At 45.9% G+C, this 16,655-nt stretch overlaps 2 protein-coding genes across 5 annotated transcripts in view; one reads left to right on the forward strand and one right to left on the reverse strand.

The window, feature by feature from the left end:
* Positions 1–1,102, reverse strand: part of Ascc1 (activating signal cointegrator 1 complex subunit 1) — an 87,985-nt gene extending 86,883 nt beyond the window's left edge. The window contains exon 1 of one of the 4 annotated variants that reach the window (XM_050140046.1): positions 961–1,102. Coding sequence is in view for 2 of the 4 variants with exons in the window: in XM_050140026.1 (XP_049995983.1) it covers positions 603–806 (204 nt within the window). In the remaining 2 variants the exon portion in view is untranslated. Of the gene's footprint in view, positions 1–440; positions 807–960 lie in introns of those variants that run through there. The other 3 variants (XM_050140034.1, XM_050140026.1, XM_050140054.1) reach the window with 3 other exon arrangements.
* Positions 769–15,557, forward strand: Anapc16 (anaphase promoting complex subunit 16). The gene is made up of 4 exons (XM_050140123.1): positions 769–896; positions 6,916–7,082; positions 12,463–12,537; positions 14,562–15,557. Exons 2-4 carry the CDS (start codon positions 6,941–6,943, stop codon positions 14,675–14,677), a joined length of 333 nt encoding a protein of 110 aa, XP_049996080.1. The 5' UTR covers positions 769–896; positions 6,916–6,940; the 3' UTR covers positions 14,678–15,557.
* The last annotated feature ends 1,098 nt before the right edge of the window (positions 15,558–16,655 follow it).

Raw genomic sequence — 16,655 nt, forward strand, 5'->3', positions numbered from 1 at the left:
AGTTTCTGGAGGTCGCTGCCCTACCAAGTGCTGCATCACTTCCTGAGAAAAGCGAAATGCCTAGTCACCACTCGAGTCAATAGTTGGGAAATAAAGGCCCCTTATGAACTAGCGGTGGTTAAGTCCAACCCATGTTCCCATCACAGACGGCTGGGTCTTCAAGCCCATGTACTTAAAAGTGCCAAAGAAAACATTGTAAGCCCAACCCTCTGCCAAGTCGCTAATCGGGAGCCGCCAGCACAGAACCAAGGCGAGGGGTTGTGCTTTTGAGAACACAGAACGTCAACGTTTACGAGAGGATGCAATTATCAACAGCCTCGACATGACACCCTGGTGGGCTATTCCTTTAGCCTACCCTCCCCACCTAGGAACAAAAGTAGCCTTTGGACAGGAAAGTTGGGGCCCTGAGAGCGAGGTGGCTGTGGTGCACACTCATCTACCTTTCCTGCGCAGCTCCGGGCAGAGAGACTGCGCACAAGGACGGAAACCGACTAGCCAGCCCTGTGTCATGGAGACTGGGAGGAGAGGCATATATGTCTTCGTGTAACTATCGTGGGAGAAGTGGAAGTCCTAAACTATAAGAGAAAACAAAGGACCCCTACGCCAGAGGCAGGTACCAGAAAACACCGCAGCAGCAAGATAACCAGAACCCCCGAGGTGACAGGGTGGGAGTGACCCGGAAGTGTTCCCCGAAAGCTCGCTCTCCGCCCAGCTCTGGCCACGCCCTCGGTGCGCACGCGCGATAGCCTCGACACCCCCCGCCCCCGGCACAGGGGCGGGCGCACACAGAGCGGGCGGGCAGGCATGCGCACGCCACCGTCTACGTCGTAGTGAACGAAGCTGCACTTCTTGGTCCAGAGGGCGGGGCTTTCAGTCAAAGTACACAAGCTACTCAGGTAAGTAGCCAAGGCTTCCAGAACCTTCGGTGGTTCGATGGGGCGTTGAGCCCTACGATCCTACCTGCCAGGACTAACAGAGGGTGGAAGGAGACCCTGGAGGCTCTCCCGCGCCGGGCGTGTGCAAAGCACTGTCCGCCGACTGAGCATGCGCGCGGAGGGTTGGCGCCTGCGCAGTGGGGCGGCCGCGAGCCCCCCCCCTGCTTCCTCCCCAGTTGCTGGGTTGGAAGCGTGCATTGGGTGGAGTCAGCGTAACCAGGTCTGGTGTGCCGACTCCTCCCCGGCCCGGTTCTTCTTTCCACCCAGAGGTGCTGCCTCTATTTTATTTGGTTTAGATGATAACCGTCTTTTGAGGTGGAACACACTGGAAGGATCTGTGGGTCCGACAACAACGGTTGTCATAATTAGCCTTCGTACTGGATCCGATCGACTTAAGTATCTGGTTTGTTCTAAGACTTAATTTTAACAAAATTTTGTTTTGTTTTCTTTGCTTTTAAGAAAATAAGCATAGGGGGCTGGAGAGATGACTCAGCGGTCAAGAGCATTGCCTGCTCTTCCAAAGGTCCTGAGTTCAATTCCCAGCAACCACGTGGTGGCTCACAAGCATCTGAAATAAGATCTGATGCCCTCTTCTGGCCTGCAGGCAGACACACAGACAGAATATTGTATACATAATAAATAAATAAAATATTTTTAAAGAAAAGAAGCATAAAGTAATTTATGAGTGCAAGGTCATTTCTGTCTTAACACAAAGTAAGTATTTAACTGAGCCATATTGTGTCCCACAAATGTTCCTTTTCCTCTGAGCTGTTCTGCTGTCAGCAGCCCCAAGTTCCAAGAATTATCAGCATTCAGCAAACTATACTGAGTGTTTCTTATGGGCCTGGCAACCTCCTGGGAAGCAAAATTGTATACTCCGCACAGTGAAAACAACCAGAACGGACTGACCTTTGTGACTTCGACCATCTCTGTCCCCTGCAGTCTCTACTGAGCTGCCAGCTCCTGTTCTATGATTTATAAATCATTCATTTGTCCAGGGAACATTGTGATAAGGATACATAAGCGATTTGTGTCCTGCTTTCCAACTCGACAGGATCCTTTCCACTGCCTTCCACATACTAAGCAAATGCTCTACCACTGAACTGTATGTCTCCAGACCCAAGATCACAGACGAGATTTTTACATGTGTGTGTGCCCATGCATGCAGAGCCTTTAAGCTTATGTCTGATGTCTTCTTCCATAGCTTTCATAACTTCCCTGAACCCAGAATGGGTCCATTCCCACTAATCTAGCTACCCGTCCTGCTATTGGGAGTTGCTTATCTTTAACCCCAGTGCTGGGGTTACAGGCAGCTCCCACACCTGCAAAGCTGGTAAGTGAGGTCCGGGAATCCCCAACTCCTCCAGTGCAAGCACTTTCTCCATGGAGCCATCTTCGCAGACCCGGTGCAGAACAAGATGAGAAGTGAGCATGCCGACTGAGGGTGTAGCCCAGAGGTAGAATGTGTGAGGTGCATCACAGATAAGGCTGTCAGCCTTCCCAGCAGACAGACCCTTCCCTTCCAGGAGTCTCAACGTAGCTATGTCAAAGAGAATCTGAAATACTTGGCTCTGCATCAGGAAAACTAGGTGTGATAGTGCATGCCTTAATTCCAACACTCAGTAGGCCAACCCTACAGGGTCTGGGCTACAAAGCAATAGTCTAAAAAAATTAATAAAAACAAGCAGGTGTCAGTGTTTATTACTGGTTTTTGTTTCTTCTTAAGATATTGTTTTTCCTAAGCCTGAAGCTGTTCTAGTTGCTTTCCCTGTATTGATCTAACCTTCGTAACACTTCTATAAGGTAGGCGCTATTATTGATTCCATTTTACAGATGAGACGTCTAAGGAAGAAAAAAGCCAACTGATTTGATTTGTCCAGTCACACAGCAGATAGCAAAGCCAAGATTGGTTGGTTGGTTGGTTTTGTTTTTTCAAGACAGGGTCTCCTCTGTGTATCTTTGGCTGTCCCTGGAACTTACTCAGTAGACCAGGCTGTCTTCTATCTCACAGAGATCCGCCTGCCTCTGCCTCCCGTAGTGCTGGGATTAAAGGCGTGCGCCACCATACCCAGGGGCAGCCAGTTTTTAATAGCTTATTATTGTTTAATGATTTATTTACTTTTATTTGCATGTGTATCTCTGTGTGTGTGTGTGTGTGTGTGTGTGTGTGTGTGTGTGTGTGTGTGTGACCAAGGAGGCTAGAAGACAGCAGATCGCCCAGAGCTGGGGTTGCAGGTGAATGTGAGCCACCAAACTCCAGTCCCCTGCAAGAGCAGCAAGCACTCTTCGCCTCTGAGCCAACTCTTCCGCCCCCACAGTCAGCCCTCAGTCACTGTGCTAGCTTACTCTCGTGCACAACAGCATATCAGCAAGCCATTGCTTCAGATATTAGGTGACCTTTAGGAAGTCAGTGGTTCCTGTGAGCTGTGTGAGCATGCTATGAACATGCTTAAGTGAGTGGCTACTTAGAATGACACTAATCACTTAGTTCATCCCTATGCTCAGCATTTAGAGTCTAGGGTTTGTTGTTAGCTTAACTCCTGATGGCATTCAGAACTAGAGACTGGAGTTGTAGCTCAGGATGGAACCTGTGGAACATTCACAGGACCTGGCTCCTCCTCCAGCACCAGCAAGAGAAGAAACAAACAAAAAACCTTAACAAATCTTTAGAACCAGGGATCTTACTTGTGTGTCTCTGCGTCTCAGCAGAAGACAGCTTATTTAAAGCTAACCTTGCACTGATTTCGAGCTCTTTTTTTCACCCCCCGACTATTTTTTATATGGAGCAATAGTAGTTTGGAGAATTGGGAAGAAAATAGGACGAAAGGAAGTTCCTTTGATGACCTTCAGTTACAGAGTCACTGTGGCTAGCCTTTGAAGTTAGCTGGCCACTGCTTGGGTGCTCTGTCAGGCAGCTGATCTCGAAATACAAAACACAAAGCATTCACAACTAAATGGAACATTATCAGGGTGGAAGTTGAAGAGATCAGAGTTTAAAATCTTAATTGAGAAAAATAAACAGTTCTCAGGGGTTTCTGCTCTGAGCTAGGGGGGAGTAAATCCAGAGCTGCTCTCTGGGGGAGAGGCCGAATGGTCTACGTGATTTATTTGATCCCCCCAGGAATCCAGTTAGAGATTTGAACCCGGTACATCAATACTTAAGTCTCTTTTAAGGAACACTTAAAACTTTACCAGGCTATGTTTTGAGCCAGTATGGTGCAAAGGAGCAGTTAGAAATCATCCCACACGAAAGATTGCTTGCCCTGATGCGTACAAGTACAGTTCAGAAAGTAACCCAAGAGCAAAATTAAAAGTATTATTACTAAGCTGGGCATGGTGGGCATACCTTTGATACCAGCACTGAGAAGCAGGCAGAATTCTGTGAGTTTGAGGCCAACCTAGACTACATAGCAAGTTCTAGGACAGGACAGCCAGGGCTACATAGTGAGAGCCTATTTAAAAACAAAACTTTCTTTAAAAAGTTGAGAAAGCTATTAATGAGTTTGCCTTTATAATAGTCTAATTCATTATTCCATGTCAGTGTTCCTTAGTGCAACCTATGGGCGACCGACCACATGGCGGAACTAGAAAGCAAGCTCTGCTTCTCTGACAACCACGTGTCACTGCCATGTCGTTGGGAGACAGCAGCACCATCTCAGACGTCTTTACAGTTTTCCTCAGAAGGAAGCCTGATGCTTTGGACAGAAAGGGTTTACAGGAACGTAGCATTCTCTAGTATTTTTTTTGTTTTCAAAAAATGAGTTTTGACTTTTTAAGCATTCTCAATTGAAACTAGAGCCTCGGATGATGGAAGCCTGTGCCCCACCACTGAGCTCTGTTCCCCAAGTATGCCAGAACTAGGGGGGAGCTTGAGTGAAAGCCATTCAGCAAAATTTTCTCTGACCATAACAGAGGGGAGCTGTTTTCATTGGGGCTTTTGTTTGTCTGCTTTGTTTTTTTTTTTTAAATATTTATTTATTTATTATGTGTACAATGTTATGTCTGTGTGTATGCCTGCAGGCCAGAAGAGGGCACCAGACCTCATTACAGATGGTTGTGAGCCACTATGTGGTTGCTGGGAATTGAACTCAGGACCTCTGGAAGAGCAGGCAATGATGCTCCTAACCGCTGAGCCATCTTTCCAGCCCTGTTTTTCGCTTGTTTGTTGGTTTTTTTGGTTCGGTTTGTTGTTTTAGTTTTCAGTTTGGTTTTTTTTGAGGGATCCAATGTATCCCAGACGGACCTGGAACCAAAGGTGAACATGAACTTATGCACCTCTGCCTCCCAGGTGCTAGAATTTTTCTTCTTTTCCTCCATGCCTTGTTTATATGGTGCTAGGAACTGGGCCCAGGGCTTCCTGCATACTAGGCAAGCACGCTACTAACTGAAAAACATCCCCAACCCTGGAAAATTCATTTTAAAGATCATTTATAAGCCAGACAAGGTAGCACATGGCTGTAATCCCAGCACTTGGGACACTGACGAAGTGGCGTGGCCTTGAGTTTCATTCAGGGCAGACCAAGCTACACAGTTAGTTCAGACTTTCTTTATAAATAAATAGTTAAAACCTGTGTGATGTGAAAATAAGCCATTGTCTGTTGTTATTGAAACAGACTCCTGGCTATGTTGTCCCCTGCCTCAGCCTCCTGAAAATCTGGAACTTTCCATACTGGTGCATATCACTGTTATCATGTAAAGTCATTTGTTCACTGAAGTACTAGAATCCATTCATTATCCGGTGAGAGACCACGAGCCACATGGTTTTATTGAAATTGTATTTAGCATTTAAAAGTGGACATATGGCTCTTCAGTTATGGTAATAGCCACATGAGCCTCACGGCCGCCTTTTCTGTCCATGGTGACAGAAAGTTCTAGATGGCATAAACAAAATGGTAGTAACCATTTTAAAATTTACAGTAGACAGGCCACAGTAGCACACACCTTTAATCCCAAACACTGGGAGGCAGAGGAAGGTGGATCTCTGAGTTCAAGGCCATTCTGGTGCTAGTTCAGTACAGCCAAGACTACATAAAGAAACCCTGTCACCCAAAACAACAACAAAAATGTGTGTGTGTGTGTGTGTGTGTGTGTGTGTGTAATGACTTCATATGCTTCTGAGATCATGTTCTTGTTCTGAAGTTTTGTAGGAAGTCAGCACTGGAATCTGGGTTTTCAGATATGATGGCACAGGACTAAGCCCACACATACTCAGTTCATAAAGAGCTGTGATTTCTGAGATCCATTCCTGAATTATTTTGTTCCAGTTTTTGGTCGCCATCAAGTGTTAGATTTAGGCATTGCATTTAGGTGAACCGGTTAACAGTTTCTCAATGAAAGTGCCAATATGTATTTCCTAACCGATTCCCTTCCTTGGGAACAGAACACAATGTTATTTTGGACTCTTATTTGGAAAACTTGATAAGTGAACTTCTTGGTATGACTTAGTGAGGATGTACCCAAGACAAACTGTCCTGTGGAGCAGGAATATTTATCCTTGGGTCCATTTCTGCCTTGGCACTGACATGTCGCCCTTCATAACTCATTAATCATCCACACTCAATTCAAATGGTACAACTTGCTAATGGGAAAAACTAGGACTCTTTTTTTTTTTAATCTTTTTTTTTTTTGTGGGAAGGGGAATTCTTTTTTTGGATACGGTTTCTCTGTAGAACAGCTCTGGATATCCTGGAACTTGTTTTATAGACCAGGCTGGCCTCAGACTCACAGAGATCTGATGTAGGCACCTGCCTCTGCCTCCTGAGTGCTGGGATTAAAGGCATGGCCCACCAGACCCAGCTTGACAAGCTATTCTTAAACATGTTTTTACTTCAAAACCTAAGTGACATTATAAAAAAAAAAAAAAAAAAAAAAAAACTATATTCGGAGAGAGGATGGGGAAAGCTGGCCGTACTGGGCTAGGATGAAATATATCAACCTGACTTTTATACACCTTCCAGTTGCTGTTTTCTTTTTCCTCTAGTGAAGAGAGAATTCTGCTGGAGGGAATGGCTGCCTCCTCGTCCTCGTCGTCAGCTGGCGGGGTCAGTGGGAGCTCTGTCACTGGTTCTGGCTTCAGCGTTTCAGACCTTGCCCCGCCGCGGAAAGCTCTGTTCACCTACCCTAAAGGAGCCGGAGAGATGTTAGAAGGTGAGCTCACGCTGTGTTTGCTGAGCACTCGGCTGCAGACCTTTAGTGCACGTGAAGTGTAAAGCAGCGGGGTGCGGGGCTCAAGCCCTTGAGTGACTCGACCAGGTTTGGCACTGGTACCAGGAGCCCTCTCCATGCCCAATGCCCAGCTCCAGGTTGCCTTGTTGTGGAGCCTGTTCGATGTATTTTCTTTTTAGTGAGTATCTACAGATAGATTAACCCCACCAGACAGGCCCGAAGGGAAATAAAAGGCAATGCATTTACCTCTGTGAAGGTGACTCTTGTGGCCAGCCCATGGCAGGACATCGCTGTGTGACTGCGTGGTTTTTATAGCACTGGAGACAGATTTGCAACCACCATCTTATCACACACTTGCAGACTGCCTGGCTAGAAATAGGTCATGAAACAGTGCTGGCGACTGGAATCCATCAGATTCATGTTAAGCTAGACTGGTAATTCATTGAAGGAGCATCAAACTCACAAGAGACACTTACTTAAAATGAGCATGTCTTGCTTGGCAGGTGAATCTCTGAATTCTAGGCCAGTCTTGTCTACACAGTGAATTCAGGCCAACCAGGGCTGTACAACGAGACCCTTTTTCTTTTCCAAAAAGATAAAATGCATGTGTCTGGGTTCGCCGTAGAGATCCTCGATTAGATTAGGACAGGAATCTTTGGTTTTTGACCAGGGTCCAGGGCCTTCTCATGAGGCAGTCTTTCCATCCTTGAAAAACATTGGCAAATGCTTTTACATGTTTTGAGCCATTAAGAGCTCAAAATCACTTGAGTCGAGCATTTTTGTGTTGAATTATAAAGTGGTCTTTTTAAATTTAAATCTTACATGGTTTGCATGGATATATTTTAAATCAATTAGAAGATGTCTCTGAGAAAGGCACCAACTATATTTGGACCTGGATTTTGGGGGGTGATCATTTATAGTTATATCAGATACTTTAAAACAGTTTCAGGTTAAACAGTGCCAAACACCATAACTGGTTTTTTTTCCTGTAGTGTTGGAGATTGAACCCAGTGACCTCATGCATGATAGGCAAGCATTCTTTGCCCCAGCTGCATGTCTAGCAAGCCAGGACAAACAGAAGAATCATTTGTGATAGAAAAACAGGCCTAGCACCATAAGGCTCTGGGGTAGATTGCTTGTGATTGGTAGTGAAGCAGCCAGCCATGTGTGATCTGGGAGATGGTGGATCAGGCATGCGCACTTCGGCCCTTGCCTTTTGTTGCCTCTATTTGTGTTAATACTCACCAGGTCTGACTGGAAGTAGAGGCTTTGTCTCCATATTTGGCACGAAAAGTAAATCTCAACTTTAACTCTCTGTAGCAGAGATGTGTCAAGAAAGTTTCCCACAGAACAAACGACAAGTTGAAGGCACTTAAGTTGCTTAGTGAGCTTTATAGAGCAGAAGAGAATCAGTGTCTAACACTGCTTCAAGGAAAAGTCATGAAGCTAGACCTAGCTGGCGTCCTGGGAGGTTTCTGTCTGGCCGTTTTCACTGCCTCATGGGGAGTTGATCAGGGTCAGTGGTAGAATAGATACGTTAGATTTAAGTGCACGGTTGTGGCCTCCTGCATCCCAGTTGTCTTAAAAACTGCTTACACTGAAAGACAGGCTGGAAAACAACTGACTTGGCCAAACCAAGGATCTGACATACCATTTAATATCGAGAATAGAAAAAAGGACTGGTGAACCATTTCGCCGCGTAAAAAGTGCCTGCCACCACACCTGACCACCCGGGTTTAATCCCTGGGTCTCATGGTGGAAGGAGGGGTCTGACTCCCAAAAGTTGTCTACCGACCACTCCACAACTTCCAATACATGAATGAATGAATGAATGAATGAATGTCAAATTATAAAAATTGAAAAGTCCACCATCACCCCACAAGTATATGCTGGGGTGTGATTCTGCTTTACCTCCCCTCCAATGAATGCCACTCCTCTGTTCCACACATGCCTCATCTCCATGGACACTGAGGTAGGTCATCAGGTGCTCGGGTCTCTTCCGGGAAATGGCATGGTATTTACATATGGCTGTGCATATCCTTCTCTGTAGCACTCCTCAATGTGCGTTGACAATGGTGTCAGATTTGGAGGTGACACTGATGTACAGTGAATATGCATGCATCAAACCATTTTTTGCTTCGTTCTTGTGTTTATTTTTGAGTCTCGTGTAGTCCAGACTGACCTCTACCTCCTTGAACTCCTTATCCTCCTCCTACTTCCCAAGTACTGAGATTACAGGTCTATATTACTATGTCTGGCTTCTTCCCTGTTGGGGACTAAACTCAAGGCGTAGTGCCTGCTAGATAAGGTACCTTACCAACTGAGCTGCGTGCCAGGCCCATTTTTCAGACATCAGTGTCATGGAAGAGGAAAGTGGAAACAAGCTATAGTGATGGATTCGGGTAATCCCAACACTCAGGAGGCTGAGACAGGAGAATGACTGTGAGTTCAGTGATAGCCTATGCTACCTAGAGACTTCCATACCAGCCTGGGCATTGAGTGGGACTTTCTAAAACGGAACAGAGCAAGGTTGGCTTTGAGAGTGAGGAACAAAAGCTTTAGGAGTCAAGGTTGGGTGTGTGTCAGAATCCCAACAGGTTCGGGCTGGAGAGATGGCTCAGTGGTTAAGAGCGTTGCCTGCTCTTCCAAAGGTCCTGAGTTCAATTCCCAGCAACCACATGGTGGCTCACAACCATCTGTAAAGAGGTCTGGCGCCCTCTTCTGGCCATCAGGCATACACACAGACAGAATATTGTATACATAATAAATAAATAAATACTTTAAAAAAAAAAAAGAATCCCAACAGGTTCAACTTGATGTTGCCTGCTCCTAAATCTAGGATAATAAATCCAAACAACCTGTAGTTAATCTCTCACGTTAACTTTTTGGTGCATCTGCTGTCTGCTAACAGCAGTACGAAGCAAGCTTTAACAGTCTCCTACCCTCCGCTGAGATTGTTCTCACCCAGTTATTAGGGAGCAAATGAGAGGCTCCAGAAGTGGCTGTGTTTGAGGAACCTCACTGGCCGCTGGTTTATAATCACCCGGATTGTCTCATTTCCTACTGTGAAGTAATACCCTTCAAATGAATTTCCGTAGCCTTGAATTTAATGAAATTAGTGTTAGATGTGGGCTCGTTACTGAACTTTTTCACCCTGATGCACTGCTGCCCAGTGTTTTGATTACGGTTGTAAATAGAAAGCAGGTCACCTGGCTGACTCCGCTGGAGAAATCCCAACCTTTAGATCGGTAGATGTTACATCAGATAGGGTGTGGCTTAAGAAGCAGTGGACTTTGTAGTTAACACAAAGCTACACGTGCGCAGGATGCATTCTCTCTCAGGCCTGAAGTATGGGTACCCAGGCACCTTTTTTGGAAACTGTGCTTCTATATTTTTGCCTTGGACCTCATCACCAAGAAAGATAGGCCAGTGTGATAATTTATAGTGATGGATTCGGGTAATCCCAACACTCAGGAGGCTGAGACAGGAGAATGACTGTGAGTTCAGTGATAGCCTGTGCTACCTAGAGACTTCCATACCAGCCTGGGCATTGAGTGGGACTTTCTAAAACAAAAGGGAACAGAGCAAGGTTGGCTTTGAGAGTGAGGAACAAAAGCTCTCAAAGTGGGAGGCAGCACTTCCAGGAGCTTTCCCACGGGCCACTTGATCCTTACAGCCCACTTCCCACAGTTCAGGATCACACCACCTGGGAAGCCAGCTCTGCTTCTCTATGCTTTGCTCTTTGCAAAGTAAACCCTGAGTTGTACTTGAGCTCTTAAGAAGGATGCCAGTGTGTGTGTGTGTGTGTGTGTGTGTTGTTTACCTGCAAGAACATCACAAACTGGCCTGAGAGATGGCTCAGCAGTTAAGAGCACTGGCTGCTCTTCCAAAGGTCCTGAGTTCAATTCCCAGCAACCATATGGTGGCTCACAATCATCTGTAATGAAATTTGGCGCCCTCTTCTGGCATGCAGGCATACATGGAGGCAAAATGTTGTATACATAATAAGTAAATCTAAAAAAAAAAAAAGAACATCATAAGCTGCTTCATTGGTGCCAAGTTCACGAAACTCCCTTCCCTGGGTGGAATTTGGAGTTATCCACTGCTCTCTGCTCTTACAGATACGCATTATGATGTCATCAGCTTGTCTAGATCTTTACACCAGTCAGAAGCAAGGGGTGCAGCTGAGCAGCAGTTAGTACACCTGGCATGAAGGCAGTGCTCTAGGCTTGACCCCAGCACCACGAGAAAGAAAGATGAGAAGCCAGGAATGGGAAAGAAACGTGAACTTACAGACTGCTCAACCTAACAGTGATTTCGATCTCTCTCTCTCTAATTTGAAGTTAATAGACATAGCAGGAAGCCTTTTTTGGTTGTGTGTTCACACCATTCATAGTCAGTAGCTGTGCTTTTCCCTTTGACTACCAGGACTTGGAAAGAAAGGTCTGTGTGAAACTCAGCGGGAGGCCAGAATGTGTTGGTTGCTCCCTGTCGCTAAATCCCCGTGACACACCAATCCCCCGGCTGATGAGTGAGTGCTGACATCTAGCAGCGCTAGTGTGAACTGCTACCTTGAGAGAGACAGCTGTGTCCTCTCTTCCCGTTTGTTTGAGAACTTTGCTAATGAACCACCTGTCCCCGGGGGTTTTGCTGCCCTTTAAAACATGGAATTTTCCTACGTGAATTGTGTGTCTTTGGGGATGTGTGTTTTGCTGGATCAGCCTTTGCACTGACGAGTGTCAGGTTTCCCAATCACCCTCTGAGTGTCACGACGACTGAGCTAGCCACCTTCTTGTTGGCAGGTCTTGGCACCAGCTCAGTGCTAAGGTCTGGGCTTGCACCATTCCCTGATCGTCATTCAAATTGCATGCTTGGTTCAGTCGGAAAGTCAGGGCTACAATTTGTGTTTATAGGATGAAGTTTCCCAGCAGGGTTTTGTGATGGTCATGGTGATACAATTTGATATATTAAAAGCCGACAGCTCTTTTCCCCTTGGCTCTGTTTCTTTAGAATAAAAGTGATTGGAGTTTTGTCGTAAGTCACACAAGTACCACATAGCTGGGTGTGTCAGCTGCCTTGTTTGCCTGCTGTTCAGGTCAGGAAGGGGGCAATGGTGACCGGGACATCAGGCTAAGGTTTCTTGTTTTTGTTTTTGTAACACTATTTTTGAACTCTCAAACAAATAGGACTTTTTAATATCCTAGCCATAGAAGAGCAGCCTTTGCGGAGCAGCGTTCTAAAAGGACCCCTCTGCTCACACCAGAGACGTCTTAGACCTCAGCTGTAGAAGCGGGAGAATGGGCAGGCTCGCTTGCTTTTCCAGAATTTATTAAAGCTAACGCCTGTGCCCTTTCTCTTGTAGACGGCTCTGAGAGGTTCCTCTGTGAGTCGGTGTTTAGCTATCAGGTGGCGTCCACGCTTAAACAGGTGAAGCATGGTAAGTGCATGAGCTGCTGTCCTTCCTACAAACGCGTGTTCATGGGAAGCAAGGGGCACACGTTCTGAAAGGTCACTGTGCTGTGACAGAAGCCACAAACTGTTTAAATGACTTTCTGAATTGAACACTCTTAAGATCTTGTCCAGATTACAAACCCCCATGGAGGTTTGAAGTCCTGGTTCAGTTCTTTCAGGAGTCACTGCTTCCTGCTCCTCTGTTCCTTTACCTACCCTTTGTGAGACCTCTTACTGCTTACTGCCCTGGTGTCCGTGCAGCACCTGCCCTGTCCACGCTCTGAGCCCTCGGTGACACGTACACTTCACCAAGTCTCCATCATGGATCAGGAACCATGTCCCCTCCTGCCCACTCCTCCTAGGAGAAACCCATGGGAGCTTCTGAATGAATCCCTGTGGCTTGGAGAGCAGGGACCTGTTTATACTGTGTTTTTGTTTTTAGGTGTCTCCTGAGTGCTGGGGTTACAGACATAGCCGCCAAGTCTACCTCCATTTTTTAGAATCTAGAGTATACTGAGAGTGTGATGACGGGCAGTGTCCTTTTCCAGTGCTAGGGCTCAGACGAGCGTGACACTTGCTGGCCATGTGCTCCACCACTGGGGCTCAACCAGCCTCTAAAAGTGGGGTTTTGTTTTGTTTGCTGTTGGTTTTTTGTTGATGTTAATTTTGATTTTTTTTTTTTTCTGAGACAGGGTTCTGTGTGTACCCCTGGCTGTCCTGGAACTCATTCTGTAGACCAGGCTGACCTTGAACTCAGATCTGCCTGCCTCTGCCTCTGGGATTAAAGGCACGTGCCGCCACCACCCAGCTGTATTTTTTTTCCTTTATTATTTTTATTATTATTGTTTTCTCACTCTAGAACTCACTATGTAGTCCAGGCTGGCCTAGAACTCTGAGCAATTCTTCTACCTCCGCTTCCCAAGTACTTGAACCAGCACTCCTTGCTTCTTGCTACTTTTAATCTTCTCTCTTTCCCGCCCTCCCCCATCTCTGTGTGTGTATCTCCCTTTACTGTATCTGTTTCTCTGTCTCCCCTCACCCCCGTCTCTGTATGTGTTTATGTCTGTCTGTCTTTCTCTTACATGTGTTTTTTTTTTTACTTTTTTAAATGAAGACAGGGAGAGTTTATTAAGGAATTTGAGAGTCTTGCTACAGGGAGCTACTTCCATACAGAAATAGAACCCTGCTTTCTTTTGGGGGAAACGGACAGGAAACATTAAGATACAGATTTAAGCATAGAGATTTCTAGAAAGAGACCCTTAGGAAAAGGAGAGTATATACCTAGGAGAGTCACACCTGTATTTCTTAATATTGCATTTAAAATTATTTTAATATAAAAAGCTTTCCAGACTCAGAGAAAGAACAGATTTGTCAAGGAAAGGGTTGAGCCTGAAGGGAGATAAAGGGATGGAGGACCTTGATGGATTAACACAGCAGGAGAAAATAGAAAAACATTCAGATAAGGGGCTGGAGAGATGCCTCAGCAATCAAGAGCACTGGCTGTTCTTCCAGAGGACCTGGGTTTCATTCCCAGGACCCACGTGGTGCCTGGCAAGCATCTGTAACTTTAGTTCCAGGGGATATGACACCTTCTCCTGGCTTCTTAGACACATACACATATACACATAAATAATAAAACATAATGAGAATGAGTGGATTCAGGAAGACACCAATACCAACCTCTGACCACTAGGTGCCTGACACACATGCACACACATGTATGCACACACATCAAGAGCAGTACTCACGGAAGCTGATGCAGCTCAGTGGTAGCACTCGACCCCAGGTTCAGTCTCCACCACTGCAAGCAAAGGGGAGAAGCAGTGCAGATGAATGGAGAATGGCTGGAAGCGTTCCTGGTCTTCAGACCTACATAAAGTCAGACCCCATTACCAAATGTCAAGTGGGAAAGCCCAGCCACAAGTTCTAGACCAGGGGTCACGTTTGTGAGTGGTGACGATCTCATGGGAAATGGCCCTGTTGTTTTCTGCCCCTTCTGACTCTTTACAGATCAGCAAGTTGCTCGGATGGAAAAGCTGGCTGGCTTGGTGGAAGAGCTGGAGGCTGATGAGTGGCGGTTTAAACCCATCGAGCAGCTGCTGGGGTTCACGCCCTCTTCGGGTTGATGTCGCCTGCATGGTCGCTCCTAGGGCACAGCCACCCAGAGATTCACAGCTGTACTATGAGCTGCATGTCTGAATTCACATCCTAACTTGGTTCCTCTGTTTCTGTTATTAGGCCACAAATGCTCACGTGAGATGTTACTGAGAAGTCTTTCACATGTTTGCTTCTAAAAGTATTGGGAGGCAAGTACAGGAGGATCTCTGTGAGTTTGGGGCTAGCTTGATCTACATAAAGTTCCAGGACAGCCAGGGCTACATAGAGAGACCCTGTCTCAAAAATAAAAAAAGTAGCCGGTGTTGCACGCCTTTAATCCCAGCACTTGGGTGGCAGAGGCAGGCGGATCTCTCTGAGTTCGAGGCCAGCCTGGTCTACAAGAGCTAGTTCCAGGACAGGCTCCAAAAGCTACAGAGAAACCCTGTCTCGAAAATAAATAAATAAAATAAAAATAAAAAATAAAGTATTGTGGATCAGATTAAGGCAGTCCTCTTAGGGAAACAGGAGGGTTGGGATTTCAGAGATAGTTATACGAGTCTCCCAAGCCAGACACACGCCAGAGTTCGCCAACTGATGGCACGTGTCCTGTCATTCATAGAGCACCTGGAAGCTTTCTCCAGTCAAACCCAAGGTCAGGATCCGTAGTCTCACGGTCACGGCCCAAACATTTCTTATCACAGATGAGTATGATTTCAGCTCAGGGTCTATCCAGATGGGGGATTTTAAGGTGTTCTTTCTCCCTCTCTTAGACATTTAAATGTTACAGATTATATTTCTCGCCTCTTATGATATGCTAAATGGTGCTACCCCACCCCATTCCTGCACCCTAAAATTGTTTTTTGAATTTTGCAGCACTTGAAAAAATAAAGTGACCTAATTCCTTTTAGATCCAGAAATCTTTAGTCCAACTCATTGGGGATAGTCTGAAGCCAATGAATCTGTAAGAGTTCCAGATTGGCACACTTGCCCTTTCAAAGTCCGAGGGATTTGGGACAGAGAAAGAGGTCAGATTACTTTTTTGTTAGAGTCCTAAAGCCATTTCTCTTAAGTAAACAGTAGTTTTGCTTTGCTTACAAGCTGTTTGCTGATACGGTGTCCACACTTCTGCCGCCTCAGTAGGTAGGATTGATTCTTCCGTTTGTTTGGATCCTTGTCTTGCTCTCTAACAAGGCTGGCTTCAAACTCATAGCAGTCCCCCTGCCTCAGCCTACTAAATGTTAGGATTACCCTCCTCTCTTCATTAGGTTTTTACCCTATGGTAGAGGAAAAACCTGGAAGATAAAGAGGTTGCTTTTGTGCCTAATCATGGGACCCCACACTTGACAATTAGGCGGATTACTGTTTTACGTACAGGTTGCCCTAGCCAGCGTTTACCTTTCTGCTCATCAATTAATAATTTGCACCTGATCTGCTTAGAGTTGCTAAATTATAAATAAATTTAATCCTAGTAGCAATTGGCCTTAATCTCAGGAGTTCAAAAATTTAACACACACTCCCTGACAGGGAGGAGGAGTTGACCTTGGTAGCGGCTGATGGATTAAGGAGTCCACTGTTCTTGTCTGAAGCAGTCCAGAGCTTGAGAAGTGCCAGCCCACAGCCCTTGGGTCAGATTTTCAGCGAGTCTAGAAGCTGTCGCCCTCATTTCATCTGTGAAACTGCAGCACTGACTCACCTGCCTTTACCCTCTGGCATTTGGATTTCACAGTTTTTACAGTGTTTAAGGAGGGTGTTTCTTGATGTGACCCTGGATGTTAAAGAGAAGCCAGGCTTGGTAGCACACAATTTAGCACCTGGGAGGAAGCGGGAGGATTAGGATTTCATAGCCAGCCTGGGCTATGTGAGACCCTAAAGAGAAGCTAGAGGGGGTAGAGAATAGAAGAGGGAGCAGAGAGAGATGATGAGATATTGAGGAGACCTGGGCTGAACAGGTCTTCATTCATGAATTTTTGGTGCGACTCATCCAGCTGCATCTCCAGCGCTGCCAAC

Source organism: Alexandromys fortis, unplaced genomic scaffold, assembly GCF_014885135.2.
Source record: "Alexandromys fortis isolate MF-2015 unplaced genomic scaffold, M_Fortis_MF-2015_v1.1 scaffold_9, whole genome shotgun sequence".
NCBI classification, from domain to species: Eukaryota; Metazoa; Chordata; class Mammalia; order Rodentia; family Cricetidae; genus Alexandromys; species Alexandromys fortis.

What these genes read in the sequence shown, in the direction of transcription:
- Anapc16 (XM_050140123.1), top strand. Translation starts at nt 6,941, where the DNA reads ATGGCTGCCTCCTCGTCCTCGTCGTCAGCTGGCGGGGTCAGTGGGAGC. An exon ending in AGCCGGAGAGATGTTAGAAG is followed by an intron (nt 7,083 to 12,462) that starts GTGAGCTCACGC and finishes TTTCTCTTGTAG; the next exon opens with ACGGCTCTGAGAGGTTCCTC. An exon ending in GCTTAAACAGGTGAAGCATG is followed by an intron (nt 12,538 to 14,561) that starts GTAAGTGCATGA and finishes GACTCTTTACAG; the next exon opens with ATCAGCAAGTTGCTCGGATG.